General features: G+C 41.4%; 1 protein-coding gene across 2 annotated transcripts in view; it reads right to left on the bottom strand.

Moving 5' to 3' along the window:
* Positions 1 to 12,758: 12,758 nt before the first annotated feature.
* Ss18 (SS18 subunit of BAF chromatin remodeling complex) overlaps positions 12,759 to 24,666 on the bottom strand; it is an 81,599-nt gene continuing 69,691 nt past the window's right edge. For both annotated transcript variants that reach the window (XM_017801805.2, XM_008847634.3), the window contains 2 exons: positions 23,489 to 23,622; positions 12,759 to 14,652 (listed from right to left, as the gene is read on the bottom strand). In XM_017801805.2, coding sequence (XP_017657294.1) covers positions 14,626 to 14,652; positions 23,489 to 23,622 — 161 coding nt within the window. In that variant the 3' untranslated portion in view covers positions 12,759 to 14,625. The remainder of the gene's footprint in view (positions 14,653 to 23,488; positions 23,623 to 24,666) is intronic.

Consider the following 24,666-nt stretch of genomic DNA (forward strand, 5'->3'; position numbering starts at 1 on the left):
TATTGCCTGCATGTGTGCAAGTGCACCTGTGTCGTGCAATGCCCAAGGAGGTCAAAGAGGGCGTTGGACTCCCTTGGAACTGAAGCAACAGATGGTTGTTAGCTGCCATATGAGTGCTGGGAGGGAGTCAAACCTGGGTCCTCTGCAAGAACAGCCAGTGCTCTTAACCACTGAGCCATCTCTCCAGCCCCTGAGACTCCGGGTTTAAGTTGACACTACAGTGAGTTAAGACTTTGAGGGCTTTTGAGGAAGGATGCATTCTAGTTATGAGGCGGGGCTGGAATAGAAGGATCTCTGAATATCTGCACCCCTGCCATAATCCACATGTTGAATCCTATCCACTGGGTGGCATCATTAGTAAGCAGGGTCTGTGGCCAGTGATTAGATCAGGAGGGTTTCCTCACAAATGGGACTGTGTCTTCTAAAAGGAACCCCAGAGAGCTTCCTCACCCCTCTACAATCTGGTGGAACATGATAGCACATGAAGTTTCCTTCAATGAACCACTACGTAGGCCCTCACCAGATACCAAACGTACTCATGCCTTATCTGGAACTTTGCAGCTTCCCGAACATCAAAAATAAATTTGTTGTTTATAAGGAACTCAGTTTATGGTATTTTGTTATAGGACTCTGTTCTAGTTTGTTCTTCATTGCTGTGACAAAATACTCTGACCAGTACCAACTTGGGGAGGAAAGGGTTTATTTGTCTTACATCTCCCAGGTCGCAGTTCATCAGGGAACCCAAGGTAGGAACTCAGGGAGGAACCTGGAGGCAGGAGCTGGAATACAGGCCATGGAGGAATGCTGCTTACTGGCTTTACCCCCTGGCCCCCTCTCAGCCTGCTTTCTTATGCAACAGAGGCCCACCTGCCCAGGGGTGGCACCACGCACAGTGGGCTAGGCCCTCCCACATCACTCAACAATCATGAAGGTGCCCCATGGACATGGCCACAGGCCAGTCCATTAGAGGCAATTCCCCAGTTGAGGCTTTCTCAACCCAGGTGTGTCAAGTTGACACTAAAGCTATCCAGCACAGACTCCAAACATATTTGTGCTGTAACATTTTTGTCTTGTACATTTTGTTTTGTTTAAATATAAAACCAGCTTTTGTTTTTGTAAAATATTTTATTATTTTTATTTTATGTGTATGGCTGTATTGCCTGCATGTATGTAAGTGCACCCATGTCATGCAATGCCTGCAGAGGTCAGAAGACGGTGTCAAGTCCCCTGGAGCTGGTTGTTAGTCACAATGTGGGTGCTAGGAACCAAATTTGGGCCCACTGCAAGAACCACTGCAAGAACAGTCAGTGCTCTTAACTGCTGAGTCATCGCTCCAGCCCCAGCTCTGTGTGTGTGTGTGTCTGTGTGTGTGTGTGTGTGTGTGTGTGTGTGAACTTTCTGCAGACCAGGCTAGCCTTCAACTCTCAGCCTTCCTGCCTTAGTCTTCTAAATGCTAGAATCACCACACCCTGCATGAACCTCTACTTTGTGTGTGTGTGTGTGTGTGTGTGTGTGTGTCTTTTTGAGACAGGGTCTCCCTGTAGCCCCAGCTGACCTGGAACTCACTATGTAGACCAGGCTCACTTTGAACTCAGAGATCATGAAACTCACTACGTAGACCAGGCTCACCTTGAACTCACAGAGATTTGCCTGCCTCTGCCTCCTGAGTGCTAGGATTAAAGGCCTGCATCATCACACCTGGCTTATTTTTTTTTCTTTAATTTAAAAGTTTAATAATTACATTTATTTGTATATGTGGGGATGGGGTAGGCCACAACAGGCCACAGACTTATTGTGAAGGTCAGAGGACAGCTTGTATGAGTTGGTTCTCTCTTTCCACTTGGTGGATCCAGATCAAACTCTGGTCATCAGGCTTGGTTGACAGCAAGCACTTTTGCACTTTTTTTTTTTTTTTTTTTTCCTTAATTTAGTCTTTTTGAGACAGGGTCTCCCTGTAGCCCCAGCTATCCTGGAACTCACTATGTAGATCAGGCTGGCCTCGAACTCACAGAGATCCGCCTGCCTCTGTCTCCCAAATGCTGGGACTAAAGGCCTGCGCCACCACGCCCCACCTGACAGCAAGCACTTTTGACCCAATGTTCCTCTACATTTTAAACTTAATCTTATTTGTTGTCTCCTTCAAAATATCTAATATTTAAAACTTTATCCGAATTTAACTTTAACTTTCTCCTGTATATTCATAAAATGAATTTGTCTGTTTTTAAATAAAGGCATTTAAAGTTGTCATTTCATTTCTAAGAACTGTAGCACAACCTCACCTTTTCTGTGTATGTGTTCACATGTGTGGGTGCACATCTGCAGGTGCGTGTTCAATGCATGTGTACCTGTAGAGGACAGAGGTTGACACTGGATGTCTTCACTTTTTTTACTGAAGCGGGGTTTCTCAATGAACCCAGAGTGTTTGTATTTAGCAGGTTAGGAGCGTGCCCTGCCCACCTGGCTTTTTTGTGTGTTTGAGATCCAAACTCCCATTCTCACTTTTTCAAGTGCTTTATCCACTGAGCCATCTTCTTAAACCTTCCCTGTGAAATTTCAAGTGTGCAATACATTATTGTTGACTATAGGTGTAGGTTTTGCTCAACTTCTATTGTAGCTCATTTCTAGTTTCTTAAATTCTTTATTATTTTTATTTTATGTGTGTATGAGTGTATTGCATGTATGCATGTAAGTGTACCTGTGTTGTGCTATGTCCATGGAGGTCAGAAGAGGGCATTGGATTCCTTGGAACTGGAGTTATGGATGGTTGTTAGCCATCATGTGGGTGTTGGGAACTGAACCCAGGTCCTCTGCAAGAGCAGCTAATGCTCTTAACCCCCGAGCCATCTCTCCAGCCCTAGTTTCTTAAATTCTTGATTTTTCTTTATCCATGAGCTTCTGAATAAATTTTGAAAGTTCCTAGCATATATATTATTGTCAGACAAAGTGTCTTGTATCCCACTGAGTCTTTGAATTTTGATCAGGCAGCTTTTGTAAGTTAGCAAAGGTCAAAAACATTTTAAATATTATATATACTTGAAAAGACTGTCTTGCCAAGTGCAGGTGTCTGTATGGCTCTCTCGGCTTTTCTGCAGCAGCACGCCCCCATATGTCATACTCACTGTCCAGATGTGGCTACTGAGTACCTGAGATATGGCTAGAGAGACACCTGAAACAGAAATAAACCAGATTTCTAAGACTTAACTATAAAAAGGATATAAAACAGCTCATAAGTTTACATGCTGAAACAGCACTATGGCCAGAGGAGATTATATAAAAATACATCAAAATGAAATTTACTTTTTTTTGGTGGTGGGAGAGGGTACCAGGTATTGAACCTGGGGACTCACACATGCTCATCAAGTGACGACCAGATCTACATCTCCAGCACCCTCCTCCCTTTTTAAAATTTTAAAACAGGATCTCACTAAGTTGATCAAGTAGGCTTTAAACTTGTGATCCTTCTGCTTCAGCCTCCAGAGTAGTGGCAGCTACAAGCTTGTACCACAGACCTGGGTGACAAGAGTTGTTCTATACCTTCATTGATGGTCTGCATAGCTGAGTTCTCACTGTAGATGGATCAAAGCCCTACCATTGTGAATGCAATTTTATATTATGCTTATAGTTTTAGCTTTATGTAATCCAGAGTTGTTTTTGTCTTTTTTTCTTTTTGGGACAGGATGTCCCTATAGCCCCAGCTGGCCTGGAACTCACTATGTAGACTAGGCTGGCCTTGAACTCACAGAGCTCCACCTGCCTCTGCCTCCCGAGTGCTGGGACTAAAGGTGTGCGCCACCATGCCCAGCTCCCAGAGTTCTATCGTAACTTTGTTTATAATGTGTTGTTACTTAGGCCTTCTTCACTCCTCTCAATGATTTTTCTCTAAATTGTATTTCAACATTAGTTTCCTTGCTTCTATTTCTCTATTTTTATTATATTAGTTTAGAAAATCTCTTAATAGAGATTTGAGTTTTCTTCACTTTAAATTCTTTCCATAAATGAGTTCAATCTGTTTACACTTATGACCTACTATCATAAACAAATTCTTTTAAATTTTTTATTTATTTTAGAGATAGGGTCTTCTGTAGCCCAGGCTGGCTTTGAACTCACTATGTAGCTAAGGATCACCCTGAACTTCTAATCCTTCTGCCCCCACCTCCTAAGTGCTGGTATTATAGACTATGCACCACCATGCCCAGTTTTGTGTAATGTCGGGGATTAAATCTGGGGCTTCATGTATACCAGGCAAGCACTCTACCAACTGAGCTACACCCAGTTCCTCTGTAATTTTAAGCTTCTCTTCTGCCCACCCCCCAATGTATGGCTTCCAGTGGATGAGACCAATTTCTCTATTTCTTTTCCTTCCTTTCCTTTTTTCTGACTCCAAATTTCTGAATTGTATTTGCCTTTTAAAAATAGTGACTTGCTGGGCATGGTGGTGTACACCTTTAGTCCCAGCACTCAGGAAGCAGAGGCAGGATGATCTCTGTGGAGTTCAAGGCCAGCCTGGTCTATGTAGTGAGTTCCAGGTCAGCTGGGGCCACCAGGACACCCTGTGTCAAAAATACCAAAAAATAAAAATAAAAAAATAGTGACTTGTATTTTAAATTAACTTTTAACATTACTCATTATTTCACCTTAAACAATGCAAGGAAATCTCAAGCATTCCAGAGTTCCTGTTCTGATCACAAAACCTCTGCAGCACACAGCTACTCACTGACCACTCCCCATCTTGCTGTGCCCTACTAACCTATTACAATATGGTGCGTGGCGAAGGCACACACAGGGATCAGTGACTTCTATACCATTCTTAGTTTAAGAACCTGCAGTCCAGCTAACCTGCGTGGGGCTTGCCTAAGCATCTCTAGTCTAGCTGGCTGGGTGAGGGCTTATTTGGGTCAAGAGTTGACTGCTATAGGTTGTGCTGCTTGGCTTCAACCTCTCTCACATTCCTCTACCAAGTTAGTCTGAGGAGACTTCCAAGGCAAAGGCAGAATAACACAAGTGGAGACGACAACCTAGGCACTTGCACAAGCAGCAGTAGGCACCTAGCATCCCCCTGGAAACAAGTCACAGGGCTCAGGTTGGAAACGCACGCCTGGAAAATCAGCTTTAGTGAGAGGACCTCCAAAACGGGCAGGGCTCAGCACTGACAACAGAGGATCTCCCCACACTGAACTTGACTGTTTTTTTTTCCCCAAACTAATTTATATAATTTCTACTTTTAAAATCTTACATCTTCCCTCTGGATTATTTTTAATACTTCCTTCTGTGGATGACAAATCCTCCTGGTCACCGTAAAGCTGAAAATGTCTTACCGTGCTCTCATTTCAGAACCCTATTCTAGGCTGGGTCTAACAGTTAAGCTGACAAGCTTACCTCTTACCTTTTTTAATTGTGGCAGACAATTGCCACCTACATTTTATTTCTTAACAGGTAATGTGCCTTCTAGTTCAAGTTTCTGTTGTTTTGTTGAGACTGGGTCTCCCTGTAGCCCTGGCTGGCCTGGAACTCGCTCTATAACCAGGCTGGGCTCACTCTCACAGATGTCCACATACCCTTGCCTCCCAAGTGCTGGGATTAAAAGTGTGTACCACCTCACAGGTCAAGTATTTTCTTAACATGTTTTTCCCCCAAACAATATAATTTCTGGATATGAACTGAATTCATTTTTATTTGACCTGATTGAACTACAGTGAGCTTAGGATGTATTTGGACTTAGTTGTGGGAAATTGTCAGCTTTTATTTATACTCTTTAAAAAACATTTTTTTATTTTATATGTGTTTGCTTGCATGTAGGTGAGTGCACTTGTGTTGTGCAATGCCTCGGTAGTCAGAAGAGGGCATGGAATCCCCTGGTACTGGAGTTAAGGACGGTTCGTGCTGGGAAATCAAACCCGGGTCCTCTGCAAGAGCAGTCAGTGCTCTTAACTGCTGAGCCATCTCTCCAGCCCCTATACTTTTTTTTAAACCAATTCCCTTTCCTCCCCCTCTGGAGGGTTTGTTATTAACACTCTGCATTCAGCTCTCCTATCTCTGAAACATTACTCCGTATTTTTAAAAGACTGTTTCCTGGTGCTGTGGAAAGGGCACTTTTTCATGGTATCATTTAACGCCCAAATTTTCTCTCCACATCCAATCTGTAATTTAAACCAACTGAGCATTTCTTCAGTGACTAATGTTTTACTTGTAAGAGTTCTAAATGTAGTTTATAGATGTAATTTTTTTGATTTGTAACTTCCTATTTGAAGATCTATGTGGACTATACGAACATCTTAAATAGATGTATTAATTATTCATATTGTGAATGCACACTGGGTTTGTTGACATAATCTGAGTATTTGGTTCACTGGGTTTAATAGTTTTACTTCATTTTTTCCCCATTTTCCCTTCTGTACTTTCATTCCATGTTCTGAAACCAAGTAGAGAATCAAATCTTGAGTTTGTTTTCCTCAGAATTTAGCACCTTTCTTATACTTAATACCAATACTAACACTGTTAATGCCTGGTAAACTAAGGGCCAGGAAGTTGAGGGTGGCCTTCTTTACAGTGCTGATCTCATGCCACTCAAACACATCCGTTTCTGTTCCTACCAATAACCAAGCTTCAGGATGACCTGGTTCCATTCTAGATCAAAATATACCACAATGCTCAGCTTCCTCTAAACAAGGCCCTACGGATTGGGCAAGCTTCTTTTTCAAAAGGGAGGAAAGTTGGAGAGTCTTGCTGTCGCCAATACCTGCAACACAGCATACCTGGCTCCAACGCTGGACCCCAAGTGAGATTTTTAGTTTCTATTAATCCATAGGAGGCAATTTCCCAGGTGTCATCATCAACTTCTAAACTCAGAACCAGGAGGCTTGTGGTTTTAGCCTTCCTCACTCTTTTATCTGAGTCCTGTCAGTATCTGGCTCTTAGTTTTGTCAATTAGTAGCAGCAGCTAAAATAGCAAGTTAGTTGCTATGCATTTGAACACTGCATGAAATAGTGCCCTCAACCAAGTCTACATGAAGTATTCACCCACACCCTCCAAACATGCACCTACATAGCTCTAAATGAAGGACCTTCTCATTCTGTCTATAAGAACTAAGCCCAAATGTGAAATACATGTTTGTAGTGACACTCGTTATGAAATGCAAAGTGTAATCATCTAATAAACTGCTGCAGATTACAGTTGAAAGTCATTTAATCATTAGAACGTTCGGGTAGAGTTTACTTCATGGAACCAAAAGAGTTAAGCGCCACTGACTTTCTGCTTGGAACTCAATTCTTATGAAAATCCAGTTATAACTTATTAAAACTCCAAATGCTTTTTGGGGGGTGTGGAGAATGAATGCCTTTCAGAATAGCCCGAGAGTCGTGAATGAAGAAAAACATCGCTGTGTTTATTTAGAGAGTATTACCCCTCGGAGCCAGCGTTTGCACTAATGCATTTTACATTAGCGTGCCGCATCAGGAAATCCTGACTTTTTGGTGCCAAGGGGGCAATTAATATCAGTTCACGTTTTCAAAATGGTTGTGTTTATGTGGGATGAGGATTGAGAACAGGGAGAGCTTGAAGTAGGAAAGCTTGCTGTGAAGTAAGATTCTGAGAAAGAAAGGAATGTTGAAATTAATGAACAGGAAATAGGATGTCTTTGAGTACAGTGAGACAAGTACCGAGAACACCGAGAACAGCACCCTCAGTTCCCTACTCTTAATTTACTAGGCATCAATAGATAGGAATTCCCTAGTACATCCGTAATGAAAGAGAAGGCAAATCTGCACAATACCATAAACAATATTTTGATCATGTGTATAAAATACTACATGGAAAATGACGCCACTCCAAAATAAGTCTTCCACTGGTAAGTTTTGTTTTTCTCCCTGAGGCTCTGTAGCCAACTGTGGCATCGAATTTGTCACCCTTCTGCCTCAGCTTTCTAAGTGTTGAGTTCCCAGACTTGCATCAACCCACCCAGCTAGAGAATCAAAATGTTAATAATCTTTTTTAAAAAAAAAACCAAAGACAAGTTGGCACATAATCTACAATCAAAGTAAACATTAATAGGGGAAGCCAGAAAGTTAAGGGAACAGCAGCAAGATTTAGAAGGGAGCTCAAAGACCAAATTAGTGACAGAAGCCAAAATAAAAGTGGAAAAACTTCAAACATTTGATGGTCTTATACAGTTCTCCATCAAATACATTTTCTACAGTTACCAAAAGTATTATAAATACTAAACATATTTTACTGGTATTTTAAAATTAGCAGGGCACTCCACTCATTTAAACAACAGGGTGTACAGGATGTTCTTAGAAAGCCTGAACTGCCTGCTTCAAGAATGCAAACGAAATGATTAAGTACATTCGCAGATTAGCTTGTCACTCCTCTAAAAGCCGTAACTTCCTAGAGTACGCCACAGGAAGTATGACAGCCCCCATGCTAACAGTCCTGGACCACAAGCTTTGTGGCTGTAACTAGCTCTTTAGTAAGACAGACATGTTCTTTCGCTAGTGTGAAGACAGACAAAAGCTAATAAGGAGAAATGGAGGTTTTATGAGCTCATTCTGGGGGCTTGGGACTCCATCACCCTGCACTGCCAAGCTCTTCTACTGATTTTCTAATCTGTAAGGCCAAAGTTCCCCCTCAATGCATCATGTTCCAGCCCCTGAGAACTGGAGACAGAGCACACGTTCCGGAATGAGTTCAGGAGACTGGGCACATGGCTTCAGCTTATACACTACTGGCCTAAAAGGCACAGGACCACGCTTAGCTGGAAAGGAGGATGTACCCGTCTCTAGGTAGGTAGTTATGCACCTGCCCACAATATGGGGATAACTGGTATTCTGTAACACAGAAGGGAATGACAACCTCTCAGAATATTCTAGATTTATTTACCTATTTAAACAGTAATTTTTTGTGATTGTACTATCAAGAAAAACTTCATAGTATGCTGTCACAAAGACAGCCACTTGAACAGAAGTGTATTACTCACATATCATATCCAAACTCTTTAAAGTATTGATCTGTCAGTAAACACTAATTTTTAAAAATTTTAAAACTTATTTTTAAATTTACGTCATGCGAGTGCAGGTATCCACAGAAACCAGAAGAGAGTGTTGGGTCTCCTGGAGCAGAAGCTACAGAAGTTGTGAGTCAGCCAATGTGGATGCTGGAAACCAAATGCAGGTTCTCTTCAAGAGCAGCAAGCATTCTTAACCACTGGGCCCTGTTTTCCAGACTTCAAACACTAAATTTTAAAAGACACATTTATCCACATATATACAAACATGCATGTACATAATACAGGTATACATTTTTGTGTTTATAAACATGCATGAGTATGTAAAATACTCTCCCTTTCACTCCCCAGACTGTATACTAAAGTATATGGTCGTTCTGCTTATTGGTCTTTACTGAACTGATAGAAATTACATAGCAATATTTACTTTTGAGTCTCATACCTATAGATAATAAAACAAGATTTTCTATTGGTTTCTTTCTTTTCTTATTAGTCCAGTAGGTTCTTTGGGGCAGCTATAAAAAAAAAAAGTCAGGGGGCTGCAGAGGTGGTTCAGCAGTTAAGAGCGCTAACTGCTCTTGCAGAGGACCCGGGTTCAGATTCCAGCAACCACAAGGGGACTAACAACTGTCCATAACTGCAGTTCCAGGAAATTTGGCACCCTCTTCTGACCTCTGCGGGCATCGCACAGCATGAGTGTTCTTACATATAGGCAATACACTCATGCACATAAAAATAATAGTTTTAAAATCAAGGAGTCTATAAACCAACAAGTGAAAAAATTTCTAAGAAGTTCTATTCATTCTATACAGAAATACATTTTATAATTCTTACTACTAAGAAACCAGTCATTGTAACTTTTGTTTTGCTTTACTTTTATTACTATTTTTGAGACAGAGTCTCCCTAAAGCCCCAGCTGGCTTATACACTGGAACTCACTATGTAGACCAGGCTGGCTTCGATCTCACAAAGATCCACTTGCCTCTGACCCCAGAATCAGGGGGCTGGAGAGGTGGCTCAGCAGTTAAGAACACTAACTGCTCTTGCAGAGGACCAGGGTTCAGATTCCACCACCCACAAGGGGAGTAACAACTGTCCATAACTCCAGTTCCAGGAGATCTGACACCCTCTTCTGACCACCACAGGCATTAATGTATGTGCTGCCATGCCCAGTTTTGTCTCAAAGATAACTTTTATCCAATAAAAACTACCCCATGAGAGAAAAAGGACAACTCACAACTTCATAGTAATTAAGTAGTTCTACTTAAATGAATCTATTTAGTCTTTGAAATGGAAAAATAACACATCTTACATATAATTAAATATTTTAAGTATCAATTTTCTGTGTATTAGTGTTTTGCCTGCATTCAATGTGCATGCAATGTCCTTAAAGGCCAGAAGAGGGTGTGGATACCCTGGAACTGAAGTTAAGGGATGGCTGTAAGCCTCCATGTGGGTGCTGGGAACTGAACTTGGGTTCCAGCCCCCTATAATAAATTTTTTTTTAATTTTGTTTTTATTTTGAAACAGGGTCCCCTGTAGCCCCAGTTGGTCTGAAACTCACTATGTAGACCAGGCTGGCCTCAGTCCCACAAAGATCCACCTGCCTCTGCCTCCCAAGTGCTAGGATTAAAGGTGTGCGCCACCTCACCTGGCCCTATCATTAATTTTTTAATAAAAAGAATAAGATGGCATCTCAAAACACTGAAAGAAAAGTGATTTATTCCATAGATGGTCAAACAATTGGTTAGCCATATGGGGAAAAGCTTAATGGCCTAAATCATGCCAAGTACAGTGAATTTTAGAAAAAATGGAAGCAAATATGAGAAGTATTTTTATAAATTTAAAAGTTAGGGAGGTTGCAAGACATAAATTCTTTTTACTACATAAAACCTTAAAACATTAGTACAGTGAAAAACATCATAACCAAAATTTTTTGAAATAATGCTAGAAGAGATCTGTAAGATACAGATGAGGCAAGGACCGATAAAGCTATGTATTGTGTGCACACGCCTTTGTGCAAAAACATGTATACACATTTATATTTCTTCCTTCTCACGACATCACAACAGAGAAGAGGACAAAGGACATGAAAAGGCATTTCAGAACACAAAGGTGTCATTTGAAATGATGTTCAACTTACAAGTCAACTGTAATTCAGAGATAACATTGTTTTAAAAACTAAAACTTCTCCTAGCTTATCACTAAACTAGTGTTCGTGAGGATATAACTCTTGGGGTGACACTTTCTCAAATGTCCAATCTCACACATAGCATATTAGAATCTAGAAACATTCTAAAAACATATTTTTAAAAAATCCTGCCAGATGTTTTATGAAAACAGTTTTGCAATAGTAAAAATGAAAGGCAAAAAAAAAAAGCATAAAGCACGATTCCATTTTTTTTAAAAAGAATATGTACTGACAGGAATTTACTTGTTAATTTTTTCTTTTCTTTCCTTTTTTTTTTTTTTTTTTGGTTTTTTTGAGGGATCCTAGAGGGAGTTGTCTGGTACATTGAACAGTTGGGACAGCCAAGGGGCTGTAAGGATGAGTGGCATGGTCAGATGTGTAAGTTGGGAAAGGCCATCAGGCAGCAAGATCTGCCTGCCTCTGTCTCCCAAGTGCTGGGACTAAAGGCCTGTGCCACCACACCCAGATCTACTTGTTAATTTTTTATTTAACATGAATTGATTTTTTTTTTTTTAATGAAAGAAGATAGCAGTCTAAATGTACGGATTCAGAGATGGTTGTAACTAAATGTTACTATTAAAAACAAAGAATTTCAGGCGGATGTGATAGTGTATGCTTTTAATCCCAGCACTCGGGAGGCAGAGGCAAGCAGATGTCTATGAAATAGAGGCCAGACTGGTCGGTCTACAAAGTGAGTTTCAGGCCAGCTGGGGTTACAAAGAGATCCTGTCTCAAAAAATCAAAACTAACCCCACTGTACTTTGAAGACTCATTAAACCCAAACAGCCATGCCTCAAATAAAGCTACACAATGCCGGCTGACATGCTCTCAAACAAGGAAACTAATAATCACCTGCTCTTTGTTTATTAATGTTTGGCTTCTTGGATTTTATGGAATGCTATGGTATTTATTCAATACGATACATTTTGACAAAATGAAAAAGTCACCTTTATAATATACAGTGTATAAAAAATGTCAAATTTGATAGAAAAGCTACTTGGTAAAGTTGCTCTTTCTAGGTACCAAAGGACTAAGGTAATTTTTGTCACCACCAATTAAAAACTTTTACGAAATAGGACTGTTATAAAACAATTAAACCTCGTAAATGCACTAGTCTCCGGGAAGAAAGTCCTGGAGGAAATTCTGCTTATTAAAATTGCAATTTTAGTTTCCATTAAAAGGAGAATAAGACAACAGAAGATGGGCTGGCAAGACAAATTATTTCTTAATGTCAGCTGAGCTTATTTCAAATGAGATAACGCATCTCTACCAGGTTGGGTTCAGCACAATTTTGCCTCCTCACTCATTTATCTAATTCAGTCATCTTGATTACAGCCTCATGGACTTCATTTTCAAAGAAAGAATTCTGCAACACAGCCTACACAACATGCTGATTATGGAACAGTTAATTCTAATTAACTTGGGCATGGCAAGAGAATTTTGATAAAGTCCTAGAATACGAATATAGTCTGATCACACCGGACTAACTTATATAAAAACCCAGAATGCAGTCTCCAGACAGAACAAGAGAGTCAAAGAGATCTAATTTAAAGAAACAAATGAGAAAATTAAAATCACAAATAATTTATTCTTCTGTTAGAGTTGATACAGTTTTAAATAGCAACAAAGTACACAGTGGTGGGAAATTGGCACAGAACCTAAGCATTTCAATCATAATAAGACTGCCCACGCATTATCTGTTAAAACTTGACGTCCATTTTCTATTGACCAAGTTTAAGAAAAGTCCATTCTGAGCTTAACACACACACTCACACACACTCTCTTACACAGAGATGCACTGAAATTCCTCCTTTGACTACCACATGTTGAGATCAGTGTGCTTTGCTTATTCAAATTTATAGGACCCCTTCTGTTGTTTCCAGTTAGAAGTGAGAAAAACCAATTCAATTATAAAGAATACGCAGTATTCCCTGGGCACAGGCAGCTCTGAGGAAAATAACAACTTACCTTTGGGCTAGATGTTTTCAGATTATGCTTAAATAACTGTGGTTAGAAATCGCTCAATACATGCTTTCTCGCCCAGTGCAATATCCCCAAATTTAGCTAAAACAGTCTCAAACAATGATGTCATGCTTAAAAACAAGGGGGCATAAAAAGCAACCTCTGTGCTTTCCATACATGTCAGAAACACCTCACCAGTAAGCATTTTCCTAAACATCTCTATTACATCAACCAAGATGAAGAGGGAAGCACATAAAAGCACCCCTTATTCATTTCCAATTAAGAGTTAAAATAGAAGTATGTAGTCTCTCCAGGCGTGGTGGCGCACGCCTTTAGTCCCAGCACTTGGGAGGCAGAGGCAGGCGGATCTCTGAGTTCAAGGCCAACCTGGTCTACAACAGCGAGTGCCAGGCTAGCTACAGCTACAGGGAGACCCCGTCTCAAAAAGACCAAAATAAGAAGCATATAGTCTCTAAATCATTTTGTTACATAAACCAATTATCCACCTAATGCTAAAAAATAAAATTACTAGATCAACTCTGACTTCTCTTAGATATGTTTATAAAATGCATTGATATTACTTAAGATCCCTGATTGCTCAAAAAAGGTAAAATTTAACGCTTTCCTTTTTTTAGTTATTGCTGTTTTAGGAGAGGTTTCCCACTTCATTTACACGAACCTGCCACCCAACGCTCACAGATGCAACATAATTATCGCCTCACATTTGAAAACAGTATTATAAATCATCTTTACAAAAAGGTTTTAATCCACAAAACTGGAAGGCTTTAAAAAAAAATGTCTTTGTACTCAAAAACTGTATCACAGCGCCCTTGATTACCTGGGAGATAAAAGGGACCTGAATTTCCTCTCTAAGAACACAACTGTGGACATATGGTGTGCTTTTGTCTTCTCCCTCACCTTTATCTTCACAGAACACCATTTGGAGAGCACAACAATCAAGCATCCACCACACTCCACATGAACAGAGGATTTCTGATTCTGCCCAGTGCGTAGTGTACCGCCTTGCATATTCAACATGGAATAAACATAATATACAAAATATTGCTGCAGTAAAAAGTGTACATTTCCCTCTTCCCCTTACAAAAGAATCTGTGGAAAAGTATTAAATTCCCTCAACCTTCATAAACATACAAAGCTGTTCACACCTTTCAGTCTGTAACAGTCCATTTGAAACACAGTTCTGAAATCACTTCCGATTGGTTATGTCAATGCATTTTCTGTCCAATGTTGCCATCTAGAGTAGAAATGTGAAATCAGGTATATTTTGGAGCTACTAATGCCTTTTAAAACTAAAGCCGAGAGAGGCTGCTTGCTGACAAAGCAGCCACTTATCCACAAGGTTTTTCCAAAAATTAGATGGAATGGAAGGACATCATCACAGGGAGGTGTCCACAGTGCTGAGGTGACAATATGCTGCTAAGAGATACTGGCTATTGGAATGTAAGGACTTCTTCACTGCTGGTAATTTCCATACTGCCCCTAAAAGATAAATTTAAAAACAGAAATTAGATAATAGCTTCACCCAAGTTAGTTCAACATAGAAAATCACAAATAATTTGTAGGTTTTTTTTTGGTCTTTTTGAGACAGGGTCTCCCTGTAGCCCCAGCTGTCCTGGAACTCACTATGTAGACCAGGCTGGCCTTGACTTGCAGAGATCCGCCTGCCTCTGCCTTCCAAGTGCTGGGATTAAAGGTGTGCGCCACCACGCCAGGCTAATTTGTAGCATTTTTATGCCAAGAAAGCAACCACATATCGATACCTATAAATTTTTCTGTATTATGTATATACTATTCCTCTAATTTTTTTCTTATACTATGTTCAATTGCATATGGAACCCACAGCTCCAAATAGATCAAAGATTAGCCCAGGAGCCAACCACAGTAGCTATCACATAGTGGTAATATAAACATTTGGTGACTCTAGTTGAATCAAACCAAGGGCTGATGATGAGTTTTAGTTCTGCCCTCTGATGTGTTATCTGAATAAACAAATCACACACTAGTGCTACAACCTTGGAAAAGCTCAGCTCCTTCTAATCACTGTTACAAATCAACACCAAGGATACTTAAAGTTAAGTGTAAGTGAGAACGGAGGAGCAGCTTACTGCTCAAATATCACAGAGCCTAAACACGAAGCTCAATTTAGGTTCTAACTTTACTGCCAACTTTTTATTTGAGTCTAAAAATACTCTTTTGAGAGTCAAGATTCTTGAGGCATGAATTAGAGGAAGAAGAGCTCCATCTCTGGATCACAATTTCCTGCCCATCAAGTACTAAATCATTAAGTCCTACCTTATTTGTCTACTAGGACACTAAGGGAGCTCAGGAGAAAGGACTTTCACAACCAGCAGGGTGCCATGGCCCCTGCAGACTCAGCTACTGGGGAGGATGAATGGAGGACTGCTCAAGCTTAGGAGTTTGAGACCAGCAATATGGTGAAACCTTGCCTCAAATAATAAATTAGTTAATTAGAACTTAGCGAGTCTCAATGCTAGTGAGAAATATTCCCCCAGTGAGATGCTAATGACCAAAGTGAGCTGTACATAGAAATCATGGGAAAGGGGCCAGTGCTTCCTCCCCAGGACCCACATGTTAGAAGGGAACTGACTCCTGCAAACTGTCCTCTGACCCCCACATGTGCACGTGTGCCCACAAACATATACATATATTCAACAAACAAAAATGCAATAAAAATATTTTTAAATCACACAGAAGTGCAAGAAAGGCTAAGAGTTACTGTGCCACAGAAACATGAACTAGATTATGACCACAGGAGGACAGAGGCCAGTATCCACCACCCTCATCCCCAAGTGCTAAAGAATGCCTGACACATAAGACAATTTCAATAATATGCAAAGAAATTATATCCGAGTCACTGTGACGAACAGTAGAATAGAGGGAGCAGTTCGGAGAGAAGAGTAGCTAAACAAAGGCAGGGAGAAAAAAACAAATACAGTGTGTTTAGAGAAGAGGGGAGCAAGCAGAATGTACAATAATGAGGAGGTGATAATTATTGTGTACCGGGGACTGAGGTCAAAGGGATCAATAGCCAGAATATTAACAGGTGCTTTTTTAAAGACTTATTTTCACTGCTTTTAATTATGGGGGGGGGGGGTCTGTCTGTCTCTGTGTCTATATGTGGGTATGTGCACAGGAGTGCAGGTGCCTGCAGAGGCCAGAGGGCATCCTGTCCCCTGGATCTGGAGTTACAGGTGGTTCTGCTTGATGTGGGTGCTGGAAACCAATTCTGGTCCTCTGGAAGAGCAGAAGGCTGGTCTTAACCAATGAGCCATCTCTCCAGGCCCCATAATTCATTCCTTAGACAGCTAGATATTCAAGCCCTAGCATAAGTCAGACACACTGAAGTCTTTGTGTCCCCCTCTAACCTCTCCTGGAGTATCAGCTCCATTTTACGGTAGAAGAATCCAAAGTCCTGAACCTGATCACATCCAACCACAGTCCTAGGACCAAACCAAATCACATCCCTGCCTAAAAAAGTGTAACTGATTTGGAAACTATTATCAAATTACAGAGTGACAGAATGGAGGCAGAAGCCAGGTCCTGGCACTAACTTTTCACTGAACAGCTATCCTGACTGTGGACAAGTGATCAGCATATAATACCTACTTCGAAAAGTTATTTTAAAAAACATGAAAATGCCTTGTGATCTCCTCTGGTGTTCATTAATATTACTAGGGGCAATACAAGAGATCCCAAGTGATAACCCGGAGCACACTTAACACTGAACTCTGCATGTTATTTTTTCCCTTATACATACATATATACATGATAGTTTATTAATTAGAGGCAGGAAGAGATTAACAGTAAGATAGAACAATTATAGAAATATGCTTTCTACTGAAAGGTATATGAATGTGTCTCTCTCTAAAAAGTTAAAACACTTTCAGACTGTAGCCCACTGGGGGTAACTGAACTGTAGAAAGCAAAACCACAGGTAAGAGGGGTCAGGACCACTGCACAGTGAACCAAGTGTGGGTTCTTGTCACCTGAGACTTGTCATCCAGCCTCAACACTGAAGCTCTGTCTTACTAAGTCAATCACTTCAATTCTCTAAGCCTATGTTCCTATCTCTTTATTTCTTCAATTCTTTATCAATTAAAAAAATTCCTCTGACTAGAGAGGAGAAGGGAAGTAAGGAGGAGCCTGCTGTGGTGACGACAGGCGATAAAACATGTTCCAAACTGAGATAAGACAGGCAGGACAGCGCTGGGGGCTCTGAAGGTTTTCAGAAGAACAGATAAGATGTGGTCGTCTATTAGGTAGGAAGGAAGGCTGACACATGAAATATGACACTGGCTTTCTAGACTGGTGATAGGACCCATTTTATGAGAAAAGATATAGAAAGATATGTTCATTTGTTTGGCTTATGTTGAATACACATACAATGCAACTCAGTAGAGATGTCCAGCATCTATCCACCTGAAAGACTGGGGAGTTAGCAACACAGGAAACTGAAACTATGTGAATAAATGAGCTTGCTTAGCCAAAGAGTCATGAATGAGAAAAGCTCCTCAGCTAGAATACTAAGCAATGCAACCCAGTCTTAATTTCTTTCCTTCTTCTTTCATTCAATTTGTCTAATCAGTTAAAAACCTCAAGCCAGTGAGATGACTCAGCGAGTAAAGACACTTGTTTGCAAGCCTGATGACCTGAGTTCAAGGCCCAGAGTTCGCAAGGAAGGAGAACTGAACCCTAAAAGTTGTCCTTTGACCTTCACATATGTGCCACTATACCAGTGCACGCTTGTATGTATGTATATGTGTGTGTGTGTGTGTGTGTGCGTGCACACAAATGCAATTTTTTTTTTAAAAAGTCTTAACATTCAACTTTTTGGGGTTCCTTCTCTCTCTATTCTTTTTAAAGTGCATTAGTGTTTTGCCTGTATGCATTTAAGTGTACCACATGCATGCAATGCCCACAGAGATGAGAAGAGGGTATCGGATTCTCTGGAGTTGAAGTTATGGATGGCTGTGAGCTGTCATGTGCACAGGGAATCCAACCTGAGTCCTTTGGAATAACGCCAATTGTTCTTAACTCCTGGTCCATTTCTCTTCTTGTGATCACATCTGAATCTAGGAAGTAATGGACCCATACACTTATTTCTGCTGTATTTACTAATAGTTACTACATGTTATAGTACTAGGTGATAGAGTCAATGGTAATAAAAACAGACAGCGATGTCTTTATAGACCTACACTGAGGGAAGTGGAGGTTAACTCAGAAACAATAATTCATCTGTGCAATGGAACAAGCACCATGCTGAAAAAGCAAAGCACTTTTCTATATTTCCTTTCCAGCCTATAACCAAAGAATTACACAACACCTAAGAAACAGAAACCTATGACCAGAGACAACCCAGGACAAGAATCTGAGACTTGGAGAACAAACGAGCCTCTGGAACCAAGGAGTGCGGTCCCTGTTTCCAAGCTGCACTGAGGGGAACAATCATCTGGCAGAGTCTCAAGTTAGACATATGCCTACTGCTCGATGCACTCCTAGGTATATAGACAAGAAAAATAAATGTCCACCTCCATAAAGACAGTCCTGACTGACTGTTCAGGTGCTTTATCTTAAAGTCCCAACCAGGAAACCCAAATGTCCATCTACAGAGCAATGGGTACACTGTGAGAGCCTTATTATGGAACACTGGTTAGCTATAAAGAATTACTGACAGAACGATATGAGAGAATATCAAAACAAAGAAAGGAAGTCAGACAGGGCTGTCAAGGTGGCTCAGTGAGGAAAGGCGTCTGCTGCCAAGCCTAATGACCTGACTTCCATCCTGGAATCAACATAATAGGGGAGAGAAGTGACTCCCAAAGCTTGTCCTCTGACCTCCACACCACCATAGCATGTGCATCGCCCCCCCCAAATTAATTTAAAATATTTAAGAAAAAAGAATTCAGATGCCTGTTCTATAGTGACAAAGCAGATCAGTACTGTTTGTGGAGGAGATGCAGCAGGAGGATTTAAAGTGGCATGGGAACTCTGGGGCATGATGACTACATCATCACTTTGGTTTTGATGATGGCTTCAAGGGTGCAGTCAATTACATGTAAATTATGTAAATTAAGCCACAATAAAGCTATTTGGTTGTGGGTTTTTTGAGACAGGATCTCATGTACCCTAGACTGGCCTCAAAACTCATTATGTACACAAAACGACCTTGAACTAATGATCCTCCTGCCTCAACCTGCCTAGTGCTGGGATTCCAGGCATGAGCCACCACAACTGACTCAATAAAGTTATTTTAAACTAGAGAAAGGAGATAATATGGGTGCTAACTGCTGTGTGATCTGACAAATGAGGGAGGAAGGGCTGCAGGTAGAAGAGGGGTCAGCAAGTCCAAAGGCTCTGAGGGGCAGTTTGCCTGATGCATACTGAAAGAGCAAGCAGGCCAATGTGACTACAGTTTCTCCTGCACAGGCTTGTGGTACCGACACACACATCGTCACGGCAGTCCTCTGACCGCTCTTCTGAAGAGCTGATCCTTTCCTTCCCCAGTCTACCTGGCCAGCACTGAACCATCCCTGTGGCTTCGCACTTAGGAGATACTGAGTTTGAAGTTCCTGTCACAGGAATCCTTACTTTGTTCATCTCAGTACTAACTGCACTACCTTTCACTGGTTTATGAGTCTCACCTCATCTAGACCAGTTCACAAAGGCAGGTAATCTATGCCCCCTTTTTCCAAATACATCCTCAATTTTGGTAAAGTATTTAGTATCCAACAGTCAGTGATTTGGTTTAGGAGATTTGGATCTATTGATGTACAAAGAAGACTGATCAGGTTGATCCACAAATGCCAGTGTTAAGGGGACAGAAAAGAAAAGTGTTTTCTTCATGGTAGGGAAAAGATGAACCTGGGTTGAGAAGAACTAAGCATATCAAACACATAAGGAAGGATGACATTGATTCAGACTCTATATTTAGGGGGCTGGAGAGACGGCACTCTAGTTAAGAGCACTGGCTGTTCCAGCAGAGGATCCAGGTTCAATTTCCAGCACCCACATGGCAGCTAACAACCATCTACAACTTGAGTTCCAGGAAATCCGAAGCCCTCTTCTGGCCTCTGTGGGAACTGTACACGTGGATGCACTTACATACATACAGGCAAAACACTCATACACAAAAAATCAATTTTAAAAAAGAATTTATATATAATGTAAAAACAGAGAACTGAGAAAGAGGGAGGAATATGAAAAGCAAGGGACAAGGGGGGACCGAGAAAGGGGAGAGGGAGAAAAACAAGGACAAGAAAGACAAGGTGTCCTAGTTTGTTCCTCCACTGCTGTGACAAAACACTCTGACCACTACCAACATGGAGAGGAAAGGGTTTAGGTTTATTCAGCTTACATCTCCCAGGTCACAGTTCATCAGGGAGCCCAAGGTAGGAACTCAGGGCAGGAACCTGGAGACAGGAACTAGAGCACAGGCCATGGAGGAACTCTGCTTACTGGCTTGCTTCCCTGGCCCCTGCTCAGCCTGCTTTCTTATGCAACACAGGCCCACCTACCCAGGGGTGGCACTACCCACAGTGGCCTGGGCCCTCCCATATCACTCAATAATCAAGAAGATGCCCCACAGACATGGCCACAGGCCAGTTCAATAGAGGCAATTCCCCAGCTGAGGCTCCCTCAACCCGGGTGTGTCAAGTTGACACTAAAGCTATCCAGCACGCAAGGGGAATGGCTGAGAGTAGTTGGCCCCTCAGGTCCTCATGCAGAAGTGCTGTCTCTACAGTGATGCTAACAAGCAGGCAAGCTTTAAGAGGTGGGGCATAGTGTCAGGCAGTCATGTTTCAGGACACCACGCTCAGAGGGATTAATGCAAATTTTGCAGACCTGGATCGGTTCCCACAAGAATGAGCTGTTAAAATGGAGCCTGGCACCTGCTTTGAACCCCTCTTCTGTGTGCGCTCATCACTGCTGTGCGCACTCCTGCCATACCCTCACTAGTGCTGAGCAGGTGTCAGCATTGTGCTCTTCAATCCCAGAACTGTGAGCTCAACGACTTACCTTAAGTTCTCTGATGGCAGCAACAAAAACTGGAGTAACATAAGAAAAGAGGCCGAATGCAACAGGAGCCAAGCCACAGTGCGATGGAGAAGCCAGGACTTTAAACAGCAAAAAGGTGCATGTGCCCATGCTAAAACAAGGCCATGGAAGATCAAGACAGCTGTTCCACAAGCCCTAAGGATCGGGTCTGTTTCACTTACCTGGGACCAAACCTAGTGTCCAGCACATGAAAGTAACAGGCATATGGCAAGAATCTCAATTTTTGTATTGGGGGTTGTTTTTTGAGACAGGGTCTCCCTGTAGCCCCAGCTGTCCTGGAACTCACTATGTAGAAGAGGCTGGCCTCCAACTCACAAAGATCCACCTGCCTCTGCCTCCCAAGTGCTGGGATTAAAAGCGTGCACCACCACACCCAGTTAAGAATCTCAATTTTAAAATGCTAACTTTAATCTCATCTGTAGGTTAGAGTGATTCTAATGTTTATCTGGTCAGATCTTAAAAAAATAATTTTTAAATTACATGTATGTGTGTCTGCATGTGGCTATGGGCAAGTGACTGCAGGTGCCCACAGAGGCCAGAGGTGTCAGATTCCCCTGAAGCTGGAGCTGCAAGCAGTTGTTGAGCTGCCTGACGTGTGTGCTGGAACCTGAACTCAGATGCTATGCAAGAGCAGTAACCTTTCCTGACCACTCTGCCATCTCTCCAGCCTCCTGATCAGATCTTAAGGATAACTTAAAAGATTCATGACTAATTTTACTCTTTTTTAAGATTTTTTTTATTTATTTTTATTTCATGTGTATGTGTGTATTGACTGCAAGTAGGTAAGTGCGCCCATGTCATGCAATGCCCACAGAGGACAGAAGATGCCATCGGATCCCCTCGAACTGGAGTTATAGACAGTTGTTAGCTGCCATGTGGGTGCTGGGATTCGAACCCGGGTCTTCGCAAGAACAACCAGTGTTCTTAACTGCTGAGCCATCTCTCCAGCCCCCTAATTTTACTTATAAAACTTGCTATAACTCCTGCTTTCTCCTTTGACTTTATTGTAATTAAAAAAAATAATAATAAGTATTACTTCTCTGCCTTACCCTTGTAGTGTAAGTCTCCTGTATCTCTAGTGTCTTTATACATAAAAATGTAAGGACAAGAGAGCTGTCAGCCTGACAGAGGGTCAAAGAAAACACTAACTACGGCTCAATTCTAGTTAATGCTGCATCTGGGTTGGTCCTCAAATTCTAACATCTTCTACTTTGGCCTCGGAGCACTAATTAATAAACTAAAGACAGTTCAAAACATTCTATTTTAATATCTTAAAAGCAGTGAACAGATCAAAACACCCCAGTGGGAATCCATTCCACAAACCTGAAATCTGTGCAGAGGAACTTTGGTAAATCATTCTTATAACAATTCAGTCCAAAACGAGCATGCTCATAAAAAGTGACTGTGGCAAAGGTCAGAAGTTCAAGGCATTTGATTTAAAAAAAAAAAAAATATATATATATATATATATGTATGTATGTATGTATAAAATATCAAAGGCTTAAATGAATACTACTAGGCTACTAGGTTCAGGGGACTCTTATCCTAATGAAGAATGATGGTGTCACCTGAGGTGACAGATATGTGTGTAGAAGGACAACTCAGTAGAGAAGTTAGAATTCAAAGAGCTAGGCTGTTAACACCGGGTGGTGGTGCGCACCTTTAATCCCAGCCCTCAGGAGGCAGAGGCAGGGGATCTCTCTGAGACTGAGGCCAGCCTGGTCGACAGAGTGAGTTCCAAGAGCCTGGGACTAGGGAGACCCTGTCAAACAAACAACAACAACAAAAAGATAAGACTATTGAAAGTAGGAAAGAAGGGGGCAGATATGTTACACAGACCCGATGCACTTTAAATTTCAAGATGAAGTCTTGAAAATGAAGTTGATCAAGATGAAGTCTTCAACAACAAACATGGAGGCATTAGACAGACACCAAGGGACATTATGAGGAGAATGAGCTGGTGTGTCTTATTTCAACATTGTTTTACATGTGAGAGTAACTAGACCCAAACTGTGCTGGCATTCTAAAGATTTTAAAGTCATTTAACTTGAGGGTTAGCAAATCTATCACAAACAAGAGAAGGCAGTTAGGTGTGGTGACACATGCCTGAAATTCCAATACTGGGAGGCCCATAGCCCGTGGATCATGAGTTCAAAGCCAGCCTCAAAACTCAAAGAAGTCAAAAAACCCAGAGAGACAGAGAACAATGAGGCAACTCCACGACTAGTGTTCAACTTACCTGGTCATATCCATAAGGCCTCTGTTGGGGTGGCTGGGGTGGTCCCGGCTGTGCTGGTCTATAGCCCCCATACTGTTGACCTTGACCCTGAGGATAGTTAGGATACTGAGGGCCTGGACCACCCTGAGAAGGACCTGTAAGATAATTAACACCAATTAAAGGCCGGGTAAAAGTAGAGTGAATCTCCTGAAGCTCACGAAGTTCAAAACTAGATATGAAGACATTTTTCTATCTAGCACCTTGGCTTTCTCAATGCTCTGTAAATGAATTTGAATGGCTACAGTAAGAGTGATACATGTTAAAGCTATTCCAGTGAAGCTACTTGTTCAGTGTACACACCAAAACTCAGTGGGTTGTGAACAAGGTGACTCTCATGACGATAACAAAATTAATCTGTGTGTCTATCAGTGAGTTAGCCAGCACAACCAAGAGGCAGATCCAAATAATGACAGTAATTTCTGACTAAAACTGGGGAATCAATGACATTCCTAAATATATGATCAAATTTACATTTTCAATCACTAAAAGAATCAAAGGATTATACTAACATCAACAAACTTACTCTTAAAGTCGTTTAAAACAGAAACCATGGTCAGGCTTTGTGGCACATGCCTTTAATCCCAGCACTTGGGAGGCAGAAGCAGGTGATCTCTGCAAGATTGAGGCCAGCCTGGTCTACATAGCATGTTCCAGGCTAGCTGAGGCTACAGGGAGACCCTGTCTCAAAATAACCAAAAAAAAAGAAAAAGAAAAAGAAAAAGAGAAACCACTAAGCCTGGTAGCATAGGTCTTTAATCCCAGGTAGAGGCAGGTGGATCTCTGGGAGTTTGAGGCCAGCTTGGTCTGCAGAGCAAAATCCAAGCCAGATAGTGAAACCCTGTCTGCACTTTCCTGGGCCTGGAGAGGTTCAGTTCACAGCACCATAGATCAAGCAGTTAACAACTGCATCTAACTCCAGCTCCAGGGGATCCGACACCTCTCCACAAACACCTGGACTCATGTGCATATACCAAGAAACATATACAGACACGTAATTTAAAAATAATTCTTCAGGCCGGGCGTGGTGGTGCACGCCTTTAATCCCAGCACTTGGGAGGCAGAGGCAGAGGAGTTCCAGGACAGCTGGGGCTACAAGGAGACCCTGTCTCAAAAAAGACAATAAATAAAAATAAATAAAT

Source organism: Nannospalax galili, unplaced genomic scaffold (genome assembly GCF_000622305.1).
Source record: "Nannospalax galili isolate Female #2095 unplaced genomic scaffold, S.galili_v1.0 scaffold162, whole genome shotgun sequence".
In the NCBI taxonomy this organism is placed as follows: domain Eukaryota; kingdom Metazoa; phylum Chordata; class Mammalia; order Rodentia; family Spalacidae; genus Nannospalax; species Nannospalax galili.